This window comes from Pelodiscus sinensis, chromosome 3, assembly GCF_049634645.1.
Source record: "Pelodiscus sinensis isolate JC-2024 chromosome 3, ASM4963464v1, whole genome shotgun sequence".
In the NCBI taxonomy this organism is placed as follows: Eukaryota; Metazoa; Chordata; order Testudines; family Trionychidae; genus Pelodiscus; species Pelodiscus sinensis.
In genome coordinates this window covers 60124858-60141760 of record NC_134713.1, presented here as the reverse complement: position 1 = coordinate 60141760, position 16903 = coordinate 60124858, and the positions used below count along the sequence as shown (strand labels likewise).

Sequence of the window (16903 nt, the reverse complement as noted above, 5' to 3'; positions counted from 1 at the left end):
CAGTAAATTTTTCTATTTCTTGTCATAATGCTGACTGTGGCTTGGAACATACCTCCTGCAGCCAACAGTGTTTGAGGAACATCAAACTGCATGAATATAGGTATAAGTGAAGGAATCCTGAAGCTGAAGTAAGCTCAAGTTACACATCCTGCTGATAATTATATATTACAAGAGAAAAAATACTACTATATTCATCAGTATTCTTCCACTGCAACTATAAAAAACAATGGACTGAAAGGTAGAATTTATTATCTCACTCCCATTTGTATCACCCTTGTATTCTCAGTTTGTGGTTCACAATTTGTAACTGCTGCCTTGACTAGAGGATTCTAGAAGTTTCTGGAAACATTGTAAATTTTTGAAACACACCATGAAAGCTAACAATTTTAAAAATGTGGATTCAACATCAGTATCTATCATCAGAGAATTAATATTAATAACCAGTTGAGACTTTTGGAAAGCATCATGTACATAAGTGATGTGGACTACTAGACTAGACCTTCAAATATCATGCAAGGAATATAGAGTATTTAACAATTCATATAATCTTATCAATGTTGCACTGTGGGAAGAGGAGCTTATGTATGGAGAGTCATTTTCCTGGCTCTCTGACATCATGTTGAAGAATTTTGACTTGCACCACATATTTTGCTTGAAAATCCTGTTGGTTTTAAGCCTTTGGTTTAACAGTACATGCATGCCTACAACATTAAATTATCCCACACATTTTCATACAGCAAATAACTACAGTAATAAGTTTGTTTCCCTTACGGGCCAGTTCAGTGGAAAGTACATTTTCCTAGGGTGGCTAAATACAGTATGCCAGCACATTTCATCACTCGGGATGTAATGATATTCATATGGACCTTAAAGAATAAAATCAAAGCTAGCATCCCTGACAAACTTTTGAAGTGCCCCTTCCATTTCTCTTTTATTCTCAGTTGCATCTCCAAATTTTTTCAAAGCTAGTGCCTACTGTTTTTCTCATTCCATGGTATCAGTGCGAGCTTTCTACAAGAAGCGCAAGGATTTGGCAGCTTTCCCTACCTCATCTGTCGTCTGATCAATCCCTCACTTTCCAGCCAGCAAGAGATGCAACATCACAGGTAGTTCTCTAGCTCGTTCTGCTATTTGTGTTTTATAAGTGTTAGTGGAAATAATTCCAATGGAAGGGCAATGGTGCAATTGATGGGAGATGGAGGACAAGTCCCCCAAATTTTTCAGTTCCACTGGTATTATCTGCCCACCTTCACCTACTGGTATAATGGAAGAATGGCAAAACTGAAGGAGCTCCTTTCCTTTTCAGCTATGCTTCCTCTTCCCAGTCCTCTCAGTTCTTCCTCTTAGAGTTGCTGTCGTTCTTGTTCCCTGCCTCCCTCTCTCAGGTCAGCAAGGGAACAAGTATCAGCTGTTTACATGTTTATCCTGGTCATATCTCTAGTTCAATAATTCTACTTCTGCTGAAACATTTTACTGTGTCTGAAGACTTTAACCTGGCTTTTCTTGACTTCAGGTGTTAAACATGCCTTACAAAGCTAGAAACCTAGCCTTTCATGGTTTTCCCACTTTTTAGACAACATTATTTTTAATAGAATGTTATTTTAAAAAAAACATGTAATAGAATCAACTAACTGGTCTCTAAATATTTATGAACATCTTCCAGGAGCAGAAACACTTTCCTATTTTAATAGTTAATCATACAATTGTCCATAAATAGCAGTCACTACTAGAAAATGGTTGATTTTTATATTAAAATATATTTAAGGTTTATAGGATACAGTATTGCACTTTTTATTGTTTTTTAATTAATGACAAAAGATGGAACTGGCTATGTCATAACTAATGAACAAAGTGTATTTCAAATAATCATATGAGAGACACTGAGATTTTCACTCAAATATAGGCACAACAGCACACTTCGCAGTGCCCTTTTAAGTTTATACAGAAGAGTCAACAATGCTTCTAGTACTGTACATACAGCTTTACAAAGTAAAACAAAACAAGAAAAAAAGTAAATACCTTTGCTCTTTTCCGCAGCAGTTTTGCTAATCGTACCACATATGGTTTAAATTCTCTTTGATGTGTGCCCTGTCTTCGTACCTCCAAACCTGAATCATCTGACACTTCTGGAATAAAAGCCCAGCGATACCTGTCAAGAGGCAACACAGTCATAATTTGTTCACATTGAACAGGAGACTTTTAAGCTAGCTACATCCCTATGATATTATAAAATGAGTGATTTATAAAACTTTGTCAACTTTTCTTGTAAAGAAAGATAAATTAGGCTCCTTCACAAAAGGAAGAAAAGATGGATTGTACTTAGAAGACATTTTCAGAAAAGGGAAAGAGACTAAAGCAACAATGAAAATAAAACAGTGTTTCCTCTTTTCCCTTGTGGTGTGTTGGCTTGTTTGTTTGTTTGTTCACTGACAACTGGAGGATCTATTCAGGATAATGAAGAGAAGGAGAAGCTAAGTGGTCACTTTCTGTCCACAGAAAATCCATAGAAATTTTAAAATGTGAATCAGAACTTTTGAACTTATTTTGTATATTTGCAAGGTAGTGCTGTACTTTTCTGTGTTCAGCCACAATTCTGGAAGCTCTTTTGAAAGGTAAAAGCACAACATGTTAAGTTTAAAAGTCTCAGAGGGATAGCTGTGTTAGTGTGTAAATTTAAAAACAATGAATAGTCCTGTGGCACCTTAGGCCATGTCTACACTAGGGGATAATTTCAAGTTCAATATCTGGGTACCCAATTTTACAAATTCGAAGTTCCATGTCCTCACTATGGGGAAGAGAGGTGCTACCTCAGAGCCCCATGAAGCACTTTGGGGAGCTGTGAGAGACTTCCTAGGGGCCAATGAGTTTGAATTAGCAGCACAGGCCTGTCCCCACTAACATTATTTTGGACTTGCAAGTTTGGGAATAATGTTATTCCTCATGAAAAGTAGGACTACAGAGTTCAAATTCAATGGCCCCTTATTATGGAATAATAGGCCTGGTAGTGTGGACGCATAGCTTACAAATTTGACTTGGGGGGTGTTATATTTTGGCCTAAGGTCCTAGGATAGACCAGGCATGAGAGCTTCATCACACAACACCACAAATGTTTAGGTTAATCATGCTCTGTAGTAAAAGTTAAAGAATTTGCTACCCTGAATCATCATGTACTGGCTACAAGAGGCAAGACAAGACAGACTATTGTCTAACCCAATAAGACTAATAGTTTCGATGAATGCATAGTAATTAACAAAGAAAATGGTCAATTAAAAATCCTTTACTGAAAGTCATCATAAGGGTTGCTTACTAATAGAAAGTAGGATGGTATGAACATTTTAAATGGGACCCTAAACATACCCAGAAAATCACCATGGGATTCAAACTTCTAGTGACACAATCATTTTAAGATTATTAATTCTGCTAGGCCTCGACTGATTTGCAGCGTGCATTTCTCCTTCACCCAATATATTCTTCCTACAAACAAGGGCATTACAGCTGACTGAATACAGCAGGAGTTGCTCAAATGTAATGGCAAGGAGTCAGTCCACCCAATTTACACGAAAGTAGGAGCTGGGATACGCAGTTTGTCATACTTCCCGCTTTGTTCCGGGGCTGAAAAGCTCCATCATTGGGCCAATACCCACCAGCCCACATACATCTGTTTTGGAATCAGTTCAGTTCAGTATTTTCATCAACGATTTAGATATTGGCATAAAAAGTATGCTTATTAGTTTGCAGATGATACCAAGCTGGGAGGTGTTGCAAGTGCTTTGGAGGACAGGGTTAAAATTCAAAACGATCTGGACAAACTAGAGAAATGGTCTGAGGTAAATAGGATGACGTTTAATAAAGACAAATGCAAAGTGCTCCACTTAGGAAGGAACAATCCGTTTCACATATTCAGAATGCAAAGTGACTATCTAGGAAGGAATACCGCTGAAAGAGATTTAGGGGTCATAGTGGACGACAAGTTAAACATAGGTCAACAGTGTGACCCTATTGCAAAAAAAGCAAACACAATTCTGAGATGCATTAATAGGAGTGTTGTGAGCAAGACACGAGAAGTCATTCTTCTGCTCTACTCTGCACTGATTAGGCCTCATTTGGTGTACTGTGTCCAGTTTTGGGCACTACATTTTGAGAAAGATGTGAAGAAATTGCAGAAGGCCAGAGAAGAGCAATAAAAATGCTTAAAAGTCTAGAAAACATGACCTATGAGGGAAGACTGAAAAAACTGGGCTTGTTTAGTTTAGAAAAGAGAAGACTGAAAGGGGACATGAAAACAGTTTACAAGCATCTAAAAGGGTGTTACAAACAGGAGGCAGAAAAACTGTTCTCCTTGCCCTCTGAGGATAGGACAAGAAGCAATGGGCTCAAACTTCAGCAAGGAAGATTTAGGTTGGATATTAGGAAAAACCTCTAAACTGTCAGTGTGGTTAAACACTGGAATAAATTGCCCTGAAGGGTTGTGAAGATATCACTGGAGATATTTAAGAACAGGTTAGACAGACGCCTGTCAGGGATGATATAGACCAGCGGTGTGCAACCTTTTTTAATCTACAACACCCAGATTTTATTGTACTCGTGTTGCGACCCCCAAGATAATTCAAGCAGCATGGTGCTTAGATCTAGGCGCCTGGGGGCTGGGCCCAGCGGCGCAGTGCTTAGATCCAGCTGGTTGGGCCCAACCGTTGGCGGCCCCGCAGCACGGCACTTTGATCCAGACGCCCGGGCTTATGCCCTCCGCTATGGCGACCCCCCAGGAATACCCACGAATTGTGCACCACTGATCTAGACAAAGCTTGGTCCTGCTGTGAGGGGAGGGGACTGAACTTGATGACCTCTCAAGGTCCCTTCCAGTTTTATGATTCTATCTCCAAGGTGGGACAGTTTACAACCATGGATTCATAATGATGGGGCAAGCCATTAGCCTCCCAAAAGGAACCTCCTGCAAGTAGATCATGCAGGATTCATGTCAAGTTTAGATTGTTAGGTCTTCTAAAGAGGTACTGTGAGGCATGTAAGCATACTTTTGGATGCTTGAAAATTATTTAGAAAAGGAAGATACCCATGTATACTTGACATTATAAATAAATTTATCTTTTAAAATGTGCCACTTATTTTACTTATCCATAAAGGTATGAGTTTAGAGCTCTTGTGTCTCTCCTATAAGCACTGAGGATTTTTCAGACACTTTGATGCTAAAGGAGGTATGCGCCTCTAAGCTCTGATCTAAGCATTTGAAATGTCATCAAGTCAGGAAAAAGTAGAAACCTGTTTGTCTTTGTTTAAAGCTGATAAAACAATCTCTTTTAGTTCACTTTTAAAACATATCTGTGATTTTAAAGATACATCTGCATTCCGGTAATCATTTTTGGACCTTAGTTTACATTTATTTTAGGAAAAAAAATCATTTCCTCTTAAAAAAGTGTATCATATGTGGCTTCTTTTTGGCAAGGACAGAGACCTTTAGGTATTCTGCTAACAATCTATCTTCCCCTTATTCCAAACACAGACTACAGCAAACTTTCTGGTAAGAATTCTATTCCAATAAATAGACAATGTCCTGTAATTAGGGATGTTAGATACTGTGTAACTGAATAATCGTGTAACTGCATCAAATTATACAGGTTACACGATTATTCAATAGTCCCAGAGCGGGGCCAGCAGCTAGTGCACTCCTGGCTCCATTCCAGGAGAGCCCCCTGCCAACTCACACTGCTGTCTCTGTATCAGAGGCAGCAGCATGGGGTGGCGGAGGGGAGCCGTCCATGAGGGAAGTTGGTAGAAAAACCAGCTCCCGCCTGCCACTCGCACTGCTGCCTTTGATACAGAATCAGCAGCGCAGGGCAGCAGCAGCCCTTGTCCGCAGGGGGCCTGCGTTCTCTGCGAACAGGCTGTATTGGTATCCCACGGAGCAGTCTCTGTCTGTGGTGAGCCTTGGTCTGCTGCAGACAGAGGCTACTCCTGAGCTGCATGGGGACAGACAGCTCTGGAGAGCTGGCTTAAAAGCTGGCTCCCCACACATATTGCTCCTGCATCCCCCCCACATACACTATTGCCTCCAATAGCGAGCTGAAAGTGGCTCCACATGAGCCTATATGCACAGGGAGCTGTCTTTAAAGCCAGTTTTTCGTATGTACCGGCTCCTGCCTGCCCCCCACCCTCCATGCTGCTGCCTCTCTATCAGCTGCAGCAGTGCAGGGGTAGGGTGAGGAGGCGGCTCTGTGGGATTTGGTGCTCCTTGGGAGCCAACTTAAAAGCCAGCTCCTCACGGACACTGGCTCCCACCTTCCTTCCCCCTTGGTGCCTCTATATCAGAGGCAGCAAGGGGGAGGGGTGTGCGTGTAGTTAACAGGATTAACTGATAAGCCTGGTCTTATCAGTTAATTGTGTAGTTGACTACACATCGAGATCCTTACCTGTAATAAGTATTTCAAATAATATTACCACCAGAAGCCATTTTAAATGCTATAAATAAAATTGTCACTAATGTAATTCCATTTACCTAAACTGAATTAAACCAGGGATAAATGTCCTCTTTACACACATTACATTGCATGTGGAAAAGAGAAACAGATTGTTAGCCCCTGTTCCACCCTTGCATGTTGCTGAGCAGTACAAAGGCGACATAATCAAGCTATAGCTGTAAAGGTTAAAATTACTGCAGTAGAGAAGATTTTTCAACTGGCATACAGGTGGTAGAACTGACTGTACATCTCTCTTCCAATATAGGGTGTTAAGAAAATAAAGGGACCCAGAGAAGAGCTCCCATTCTCTATAGGAATTATCAATTGCTGCACTAGCTGTCAATGTCTAACATGCACTTCTACACACAAAGGAAAAACACCAGGACAGATAGGGAAATTTGAAGATTAAAAAAATCATTTTTGGCCAAAATCAAGCATGGTAAATTTTAGCTCCAAGGAAACTTCTAAGTCACTGCAATATAAGGATTTAGGATAGACTAACATTCCATGCCTTAATTACAACATAACTTTGCTAGTGTAATAGAGCGAAAATATTACACTGCAATATTCAACGTCTATATGTAAGAAGAATGTAATCTGTTGCTGTAGGTAGAAGACATGAAGGGAGGTCAGAAAAGAGAAAGGTTTTAAAAATTAGAATTTTACAAGACAGAAGCAAGGGTTTTTAAATATGAAAATTATTTAATCGCTTTTTACTTACATCTGAAACTGAGGAAGATTTTCAGATGGTAATGCCAGGGCCAAGTCCAGAAATTTACAAGCAGACAAGTAAAGGTTTAACCACCTCTGGCTGTTGTATGATGTGGAGAAGCCATTGCCTCCTGTGTATGTTGTCTCTAGGCCAGCAACGGATGGGCCTGAAGTTCTAAAATTAAAGTATAATGAGTAGTTGTATAAGATAGTCATAATGACTGTTCACCATTATGGGATGGTTCTCTCTTAGCATTGTGTTTTACAAAGATGAAGATCTTTAATTTACCATGTAGAGTCTATGTAAAGTTTGGAGCTTATATTATATGCTCAACTGAATTGCACTGAATCTAGTTCCTGGCAGGCAGCCATCCAAATAAAGTCTGTTATTAAGCGAATTATGTAGACTTAATTATATTTGGACAGATTTCCAAAGGCGTAAAAGGAATGTTGCCTAATATATTACTGGCTAGCATATAAATATTTATCATCATCATCATCATATCTATTATCTGCACCTTGTATGTTACTATGCATTAAAAACCAATAGCATTCAGCAAAAATATTGTAACAGTGATGCAGCCTAAACTGGCATACACCGTGATTCTGTTCACTTATGCTAAATATCCCATAACTCTCTGCATTTTCTGAAGGCATAAACAGAAAGGAAACTTCAAAATCAAGATACATTCATTCTCTGTCTTAGTATAAGCTAAGGGGGAGGGGGGTGGCGCCTGAGGTCTTCAAGGACTAGTACCTGGAACGCTGGTATCCAAAGCAAACAATGAGGAAAGTACAGTACAAGTTAGGGAACTGGGACAAAATAATGGGCTGCTTTTCAGTGAGGTGTGAATAGATATGTCACTTGTAAAATCATATGAATAATATCAGCTAAAATATCAGAGGGATAGCCGTGTTAGTCTCAATCTGCAAAAGCGACCAGGAGTCCTGTGGTACCTTATAGACCAGTGGTCCCCAACACGGTTCCCGCGGGCGCCATGGCGCCCACGGAGCCATTTGTGTGCGCCCACCAAGTGCTCAGGGCTGGCCTGGCCCCGGGCACGTGGTGCATGCATGGAGCCGGAGCCGGCTCGGGCGCATGGTAAGCGCCGGCCCCGGGAGCGCCGCAAATTGGCTGCTTGTGCCCCGGGCGCACGGCGCTTGGGGGGAGGGCGCAGGCCCCGGGCGCACGGCGCTTGGGAGGAGGTCGCAGGCCCTGGGTGCGCGGCGCTTGCGGGGGGGGCACCGTCCCTGGGCGCGCGGCGCTTGGGGGGGCCCGCCCCTGAGCATGCGGCTATGGGGGGGCCCCACCCCCGGGCGTGCATGTGTCCCCACCCTCTGGCGCCCGGCAGGCGAACAGCCATGCCCCCTGGCGCCCAGCAGCCTCTAAAGGTTGGGGACCACTGTTATAGACTAACCATATGCTCCAATAAATCTGTTAGTCTGTAAGGTGCCACAGGACTCCTTATCAGCTAAAATGTGTAACATGGGGAGCACACCTTCTGCCTAAGTTGAACATAAAATCACAGTATGGGACTGCTGTTCAGAGGCTGGTATCATGGAGAACCTTTTTGCTGTGCCATATTAATAAAACTGACTGACATTGGTTATTTGGTCTCTTGAGTATATTTCATAATTATCAAAGTTTGGTCAAAAAACTAACTATACAATTTATTAGCAGGGAGCAAAGGAAAAGCAAATAGGAGCTGATCTCATATCTTCCCTTTAGGCCTTTGAAAAATCTGCCACCAAAGCTGTGACTATACAAACTGAACGGAGAGGAATGGGAATGAGCAACAAAATTAGAAACATTTAATTTTCATATTTTTCTAAATATTTCAAAACATAAATAGTTAGTGGTGAGGTTTTTGTTTTGTTTATTTCTAAATAAAAAGTCCAAATATAATAGTCCTGGTACTAAAATAAGATTCAAATATTCTTCATTTGACCTTGAACAATTTTTCACCAACAAACTATTTTACATATTGATACAGCTGTCCAATAGCACATCAGAAGACTACAAAAGATCACAAAATTGAACAAATGAGCAGAAGTTAATTTAATTTTACCTTGAAATATCTTCATCGGCAGTGAGTTCTTGTTCCATCAGTAAAAACACTTGTACCTGAAGGTCAAATTCTGTATTTTAAAAACGTTTTATTTATAATGGACTATCTCAAGGTAAAGGTCTGCAGCCTGAAAAGGGTTAACAGGTCCTGGATGGCCACATGGCTGTTCAGAGAAGAGTATAACAGAAAGAAGCTGGGCCACGTGAAAACTGAGAAGGATGTACTTTCTCTCTTACAGGCTGGCCAAAGCAGAGAAAGTCTCCAGAGAATTGCTGCCTAGTTTTTAGTTGGTTTTTATGAGCATTTGAGGAATACACATGCCCTGAGGAAAGAGCCTTGCCCTGAGAAAAGAGCCTTAACAGGACTGAGACTTGGAACTTTATTTCCATTTCCAAATTCTCAATGATTGTTCCATCCCTTTTCTGCTGTCTGAATAGTACAGAAGGAAAGTAATCTAGCTGCCACTCTTCAGATGGCAATTTCCCCAGTGAAAAGTCAGAACAAGCTCCTATGCCAACCTCCTGCACTTCTAGAATAAGAGATGTGCCAGGGAAGTGAAGGATATGGTGGAGTGTAGGGAAGCAAGAGCAGGACCCCAGTACCTTCTGGCAATTCTCAGAAGAAATGTGTTCTTTCAGGGATCACAGTCAGCCATATCATATTAGAGCAACCAAAATGAGTCTAAGTTATGTCAGTACTAGGTAGCTTGGGAATCATGGAGCAACAACCAGCCCCCAGGCAGCCACACCACCTCTTTCTGTTCTGAGTAGTTCTTGAACAAGTGAGAATGTGCTTACATGTTAAACATTTCCAGTTGGCATCCTCTGGACCTGACTGGTGCCAAACCAGAAATTTGCCAAACCATGGGAGGTCAATATTGTCTAGCAGCATTACCAACACTGCTTACTGGGCTCTTAGAAAACATTTTGGAGGTAATTGCCACTAAAAGCACAGAACACTAAGAGCTAGGAGTGGTGGCTGTAAACAAACTATACAGACATTTTATTTGATTTGGGAAAACAGATGTTATCAAAACTCTGCAAACAAGTGAGCATTCAGTTTTAATGGTGACCATTCTACATTTAAATGTACATAATGTAATTACAACTTATTTCACTGGGGCAACTCAAACAGATGGTCAGATATAAGTTACCTATGTACCACCAGTTTCCCAAAACATGAATGAGAACTACAACTCACCAGTTCGGTGATCATGGTAGGCCAAAGTGAGGTAAGGTGCTGTGGAGACATTCTTAAAAGCAATACTCTGAAAAACAGGAACACTTGAGAGTGAAGGGTGGGCACTTGAGGCAAACGGAGACTTTCTACCAGCCTTTCTGAAACAGAAAGCCAACAAAATTCCTCAGTTCAATATCTGGTTAGCTTTTTTTTTTTTTAAGTTTTCCAGACAGTTTATTCTTGTTAGAGTTAAATATATTTTAATATTAATATAACTAACTATATTTTATTCTTTTTGTCAATGTTCAAAATAAATTATATGAACCACGTATTTATATTATCGCAAAACAACCCTATCTGTACCTTATGTTAATTGTCTGCAACATTACTTTGTTAATTTGCATGAAAGTTTGAGCCACTCCAAAGAGAAGAACAGATAAGAGACGTGTGACCTCTATTTCTAGCAAAACATATATGGTAAGAGCTAAAGGAGCTCACTAAATATTGAACTATTCCTATACTATGTATTACATTGACACTATTCTGTCCACAGCTGCTTTTTCTTTAAACTTGATTACTGCTAGTTCCAAGCTCATCACACAGTGTAGTATCTAACAAGTAAAGAGGCAGCCTCGCAAGTAGCTAAAGTCCATACCACCCACCCACAGTTCAGGACAAGAAAAACAACCAGGTATCATGAACAGGCCATACCTCAAGCTAGTTACCAGCTGACTGGAAAAGAGCTTCAAAATACAAATCATGAAACAAGTGGACAAGGAAGATTAATGGAGCTACCCAATTGGAGGAAGAATCAGAGTCTTTCATGATAACATACAAAGACATCATGCCTACAAGGAAGCTGTCCTAACAATCTGCATCACATCGGAGGGGAAAAATGAGCCCTCTTCTAAACTCCTACGAAAGAGTCAACAGATAGTGGTAACAACCTCCAATGTTAATTACTGATCAGAATAACAGAAGAGCAGAATAAACAGCTACAGGAATTTGTAGAGTCTACAATATTTTCATCTAAGCTTATAGACAACTAGCTGAATGTACAGTAAAGTGGGCATGTGGCTATAAACCATGTAATTGATCAGCTTACAAGATGTCCAGGGACAGTGACCAACAGATATGATACAGGCAGTCCCCAGGTTACATGGATCCGACTTACATCAGATCCCTACTTACAAACGGGGTGAGGCAACCCCGCACTACCTGCTTCCCCCCAGCAGACCAGGGAGATGCGGAGCGGCTTTTCTCAGCAGACACCTCAGCTTGAGAATATAGGACTGAGGGAAGTGAGGTGTGGGAGAATAAAACTGAGCTCTGGAGAAATGTTTGGCTAGAGTTTCCCCTACAATATATGTACCAGTTCCGACTTACATACAAATTCAACTTAAGAACAAACCTACAGTCCCTATCTTTTATGTAACCCGGGGACTGCCTGTATATGACTGACATGATCAGTGGGAAGTTAATTGGCAATGAACAAGCCTATGTGCAAAAATGTCATTTGAAATCCAACCCCACTCCCAATAAAAGTAGCGGGTATTTTGTCAACAATTTCAATAGAAACAGGATTAGGCTCATAAATTCCAAAGCCTGTTATTATGGGGACTGCTAAAAATGAAATTCAGTGATAGCGGCTAATGCATACCAGAGCCCGCAACACATCACCTTTACAACAAAGATTTCTTCAGCAACAATCACTTATTTAAAAAAGAAATGCTGGTAAAAATTTCTACTGACCTTGTATATCTGGAAGATATTTCTGGTACTGGTCCACTTCACTGCTAAAAATGGCAAAGGCCAGCCTCTTCAGGAGCATAGCTCGCTGTTCCAGCTCTACGTCTCGATTAGTAAATAGGTTGAGTGAACTGCTCTGAGCCACAGCAACTCGTGCTAGGAGAGAAAAAGTACTATTTTAATTTGTATATAACTGTTCCACCAAACTGAACTCATTTAAGAAACACATATTGAAAGTAAACTGGCAAATATACAAATTTTCTTTATGCTAAATATAATTTGGGCCATATTCTACTTTATTATACTAGGGCAAACCTACTTGCAGAAGAATAATTAAAAGGAAAATTTGGCCCTGTATCTTTAAATACAGTGTTGATCAGAAATTGTCATTTTGCAGGAGTCTAGAATCATCTTTTTTCTCAAATTAGAGGCGGGAAAATATGACCCATTGACCAGATCTGGCCCACCAAACATTTGGATCCAGCCTGCCATGGCCCATTGAGACCTTCAAGCAACTCCCTGGCTGCCACAGCCCCACATGCTGCTCAAGGTGGCGGGCTGCTGGGGGGTATGTGTGTCTCTACACAGTGTGCCCTTTGAGGGAGGGGAGCTTTGAGCTGCATGTGGGGCAACAGCAGCCCAGGAGCCTGCCTCTGGGTCCTGCTGGGCTGATGTCTGGGAACCACCTGCAGCAAGTCTGTACCTGGCATCCATTCCCACACCCCAATCCCCTGCCCTAGGTCACAACTCCCTCCTGCAACCCAAACCCTCTGAACCCCCTCAACCTCTGCTCCAGGTCACAATGGTCTCCTGCACCCAAACTCACTGCACTTCCTCCTTCCCCATGTCACAACCCCCTCCTGCATCCAAACTCGCTCCCTGCCCCTACCTCCCCTGGTGAACCCCTCCCCAAGTCATAGAATCATAGAATAATAGGACTGGAAGGGACCTCGAGAGGTCATCGAGTCCAGCCCCCCGCCCTCAAGGCAGGACCAAGCTCTGTCTACACCATCCCTGACAGATGTCTATCTAACCTGTTCTTAAATATCTCCAGAGAGGGAGATTCCACCTCCTCCCTTGGCAATTTATTCCAATATTTGACCACCCTGACAGTTAGGAATTTTTTCCTAATGTCCAATCTAAACCTCCCCTGCTGCACTTTAAGCCCATTACTCCTTGTCCTGTCCTCAGAAACCAAGAGGAACAAATTTTCTCCTCCTCCTTGTGACACCCTTTTAGATAGTTGAAAACCACTATCATGTCCCCCCTTAATCTTCTTTTTTCCAAACTAAACAAGCCCAGTTCATGAAGCCTGGCTTCATAGGTCATGTTCTCTAAACCTTTAATCATTCTTGTCGCTCTTCTCTGTACCCTTTCCAATTTCTCCACATCTGTCTTGAAATGTGGCGCCCAGAACTGGACACAGTACTCCAGCTGAGGCCTAACTAGTGCAGAGTAGAGCGGCAGAATGACTTCACGAGTTTTGCTTACAACACACCTGTTGATACAACCTAGAATCATATTTGCTTTTTTGCAACAGCATCACACTGTTGACTCATATTCAACTTGTGGTCCACTATGACCCCTAGATCCCTTTCCACCATGCTTCTTCCTAGACAGTCGCTTCCCATCTTGTATGTATGGAACTGATTGTTCCTTCCTAAGTGGAGCACTTTGCATTTCTCTTTATTAAACCTCATCCTGTTTACCGCTGACCATTTCTCTAACTTGCTAAGGTCATTTTGAATTATGTCCCTATCCTCCAAAGAAGTTGCAACCCCACCCAGTTTGGTATCATCTGCAAACTTAATAAGCGTACTCTCTATCCCAATATCTACATCATTGATGAAGATATTGAACAGTACGGGTCCCAAAACAGACCCTTGTGGAACTCCACTTGTTATCCCTTTCCAGCAGGATTTAGCACCGTTAACAACAACTCTCTGACTATGGTTATCCAGCCAATTATGCACCCACCTTATCGTGGCCCTATCTAAGTTATATTTGCCTAGTTTATCAATAAGAATATCATGCGAGACCGTATCAAATGTCAGAACTAAGGATGTTAAATTGCGGTTAATTGAGTAGTCGAATAGTCAATAGAATTTCCATTGATTACTCGACTAGTTGATAGGCACTTCCACATTCCTCCTTTGAAATGTATAAGAGTCCCAGCGGGGGATCTTGTACATTTCAAAGGAGAAATGCGGAACTATGCATATAGCAGGGCCAGTGGGAAGTCCCGTGACTCCGGGCTGCATGTGGCATGCCTGCTTTGAAATGTACAAGAGTCCCCAGCAGGAGCGCTTGTCCATTTCAAAGCCACGGAGCCTGGGGTCAGCTGGGGACTCCCCAGCTGATCCCGGGTTCTGCTGAAATGCTGCGTGGAGCCTGGGATCAGCTAGGGAGTCCCCAGCTGACCCCGGGCTCCACGGCACTGCCCCTTTGAAATGCCGAAGCGGGGGGAGAAGGAATCGACTAGTCAACAGAGTATCCGATATGCAAATGCTTATCAGATAGTCAACTAGTTGACTAGTCCTTAAAACCCTTAGACAGAACCTCTCCTGAATCCGAACTTCCCCAGAACCCATACTCCCTCCATTAATATCATAGAAAGGTGTGGCCACTGACCACTTACCAAATTCTTGGAGTGCCCTCCCATTGAAAATTATTACCCATCCCAGAATTAGAGCATGGTTAATGACATTTTGATACTGAACTAAGTATTTGTTTGATAAACTTTTTCACATAAAGAGCAAAATTCACTTCTGGCACAAGCAGGGACACCGCCATTCATTTAACAGAAGTTGTACCCTGGTACGGCAAAGGTGAATGTGATGCCCTTGTCTCCGAAATGCCAGTAGTTTAAATGAAAGGTAAATTAAAACGCTTGCTAATTCAAACATTTCTTACAAATATCTCTACTAGAAACTTCAAGTGGAATTAAAAAACCTGAACAAAATTTTTCCATGAAACACTTATTTTAGATTTTTTTAAATGTCTTTCTTGGAGAAATTGATGTAATGAATTGTAACTTAAGTTAACATGCATGGAGTGCTTTGAAACATAAAATAACTTATAAGTAGTAGCACTATATAGAGCAGCAGTTAATACTCACTCATCAAATCTCTAAATGTAGTTTTGTCATGTGTCATCAAATTATCCATAATTGCTCTCCAACTATAAGGAAAGAGAGTGATTGTATATAATTAAAAAAACAAGACATCTGTATTTTTATTTCTGTTCTTTTAACTAAATTTAAAAATACATACAGAGCCAAATTTTCTCCATCAAATTTCAAATTTTAGCATTCTCTTGTTCATGTGTATGATACATACACAAAGTCATTTTTGCACACAAATAAGGTTTTAGTATGTGAATTTCATAATCTGTGCACAAGTGATAACTTCATAATCTGCATGCACCCACAAACAGAGATGTTTGTTGACAATATCTGGCTTACAAATTAAAAATTTTGTGCAATGTAACTCGATACATTATTATACCAGAGATGAAAGGAACTTAAAATTTTTTACAGTACTATTGTATTGCAACTCCTCTCAACCTACTTCCCTGAGTCTCCTCCTTTCCCCCCGCCACCGGGGTGTGTGTGTGTGCAATACAACAATACATGTAAGAAATTTACAGGAGTGGAATATGTGGGGCTCATGGTAGGGGGCTGGGTGTGTGGGGGGATGTGCAGGGGCCAGGCCTGGGGTATGTTTGGATACAGAGAGTTCTATTTAGAGAGGGTAGTGGGGAGGCTCAAGCCTCTCCCCAAGATTCGTACTAGGAAGCTGCTTGTTGTTCCCTTTTGTTACTCTCAGAGAGGGAAGCTCACAGCCTGGGTCATTCATTCCACTGCCCCTCTTTTTCCTTCCCCAGCCAGCAATGAGAGGAATGAATACAAGCTGTGTGCTTTGCTCTTGCTCCCTGAGGGGAAGAAGACTAGCAAGCAGTGTCCCTGTACAAATCTCAAGCCGGCAGGGGGCTTCAGTACCCTCTGCCCTCCCTAAATGGCGCCCAGGGGGCCTCGGGCAGTCCTGGACAAATAAGAAAGTGCACTCCCAGCTGGTTCCTTTAGCCTGCCTGCTTGCTGCTTAGCAGGAAGCTATAGGATGCTTCAGCAGCTGAGTGGCCCAGTCCTCAGGCTCTTTCTTTCCAGATCAGTGCTATGGCTTACTTTCACCTCTGATTATGCTATACATTTACAATAACAGATATAAAAAAAGAAAAGTTCTTACTGATTAACACAAGAAGCATCCATTTGGAAAAAGCTGGAATCCATGAACAGGTCGAAAGCTTCCTTTTTCCATGCTCTTCTTGTATACTGATACCCACTAAGACTGCTCAATAACTGAACACAAGCTCGATAGCTGGGTGCATTGTGAGCACTGGAAATAAAAAGCAACTCAACATGAAATCATTTAAACCACTGCTTTAAAAAATACATGAATACATATCCAGACTTCTGTGAAAACAATGGTTTTAGAACATTATATTAAAATCTCTTTTTATATGTGTTATCTTCTGTATAGCTCAGCCACTAAAAGGGAGCTGGACTAACACTTTAGCAAAATAGCTGTCCAAATAATTCACACAGCAGCAGAATATTGGAGATCAATAATCTTGCATTCTGATCCCTGGCTCTGACATGAGAGAGTGGTTAGAGATACATGTGCTTTGGCTTTCCTATCTGGCACATCACATCTGAAACAAAATGTG

The 16903-nt window shown here is 41.4% G+C and overlaps 1 protein-coding gene across 4 annotated transcripts in view; it reads right to left on the bottom strand.

Moving 5' to 3' along the window:
- Positions 1-16903, bottom strand: part of DOP1A (DOP1 leucine zipper like protein A) — a 111228-nt gene that overhangs the window by 3412 nt on the left and 90913 nt on the right. For 3 of the 4 annotated variants that reach the window (XM_014569949.3, XM_075923817.1, XM_075923816.1), the window contains 7 exons: positions 16423-16572; positions 15297-15358; positions 12182-12334; positions 10451-10587; positions 9251-9306; positions 7192-7356; positions 2020-2149 (listed from right to left, as the gene is read on the bottom strand). In XM_014569949.3, coding sequence (XP_014425435.2) covers positions 2020-2149; positions 7192-7356; positions 9251-9306; positions 10451-10587; positions 12182-12334; positions 15297-15358; positions 16423-16572 — 853 coding nt within the window. Of the gene's footprint in view, positions 1-2019; positions 2150-7191; positions 7357-9250; positions 9307-10450; positions 10588-12181; positions 12335-15296; positions 15359-16422; positions 16573-16903 lie in introns of those variants that run through there. The other variant, XR_012902590.1, reaches the window with a different exon arrangement.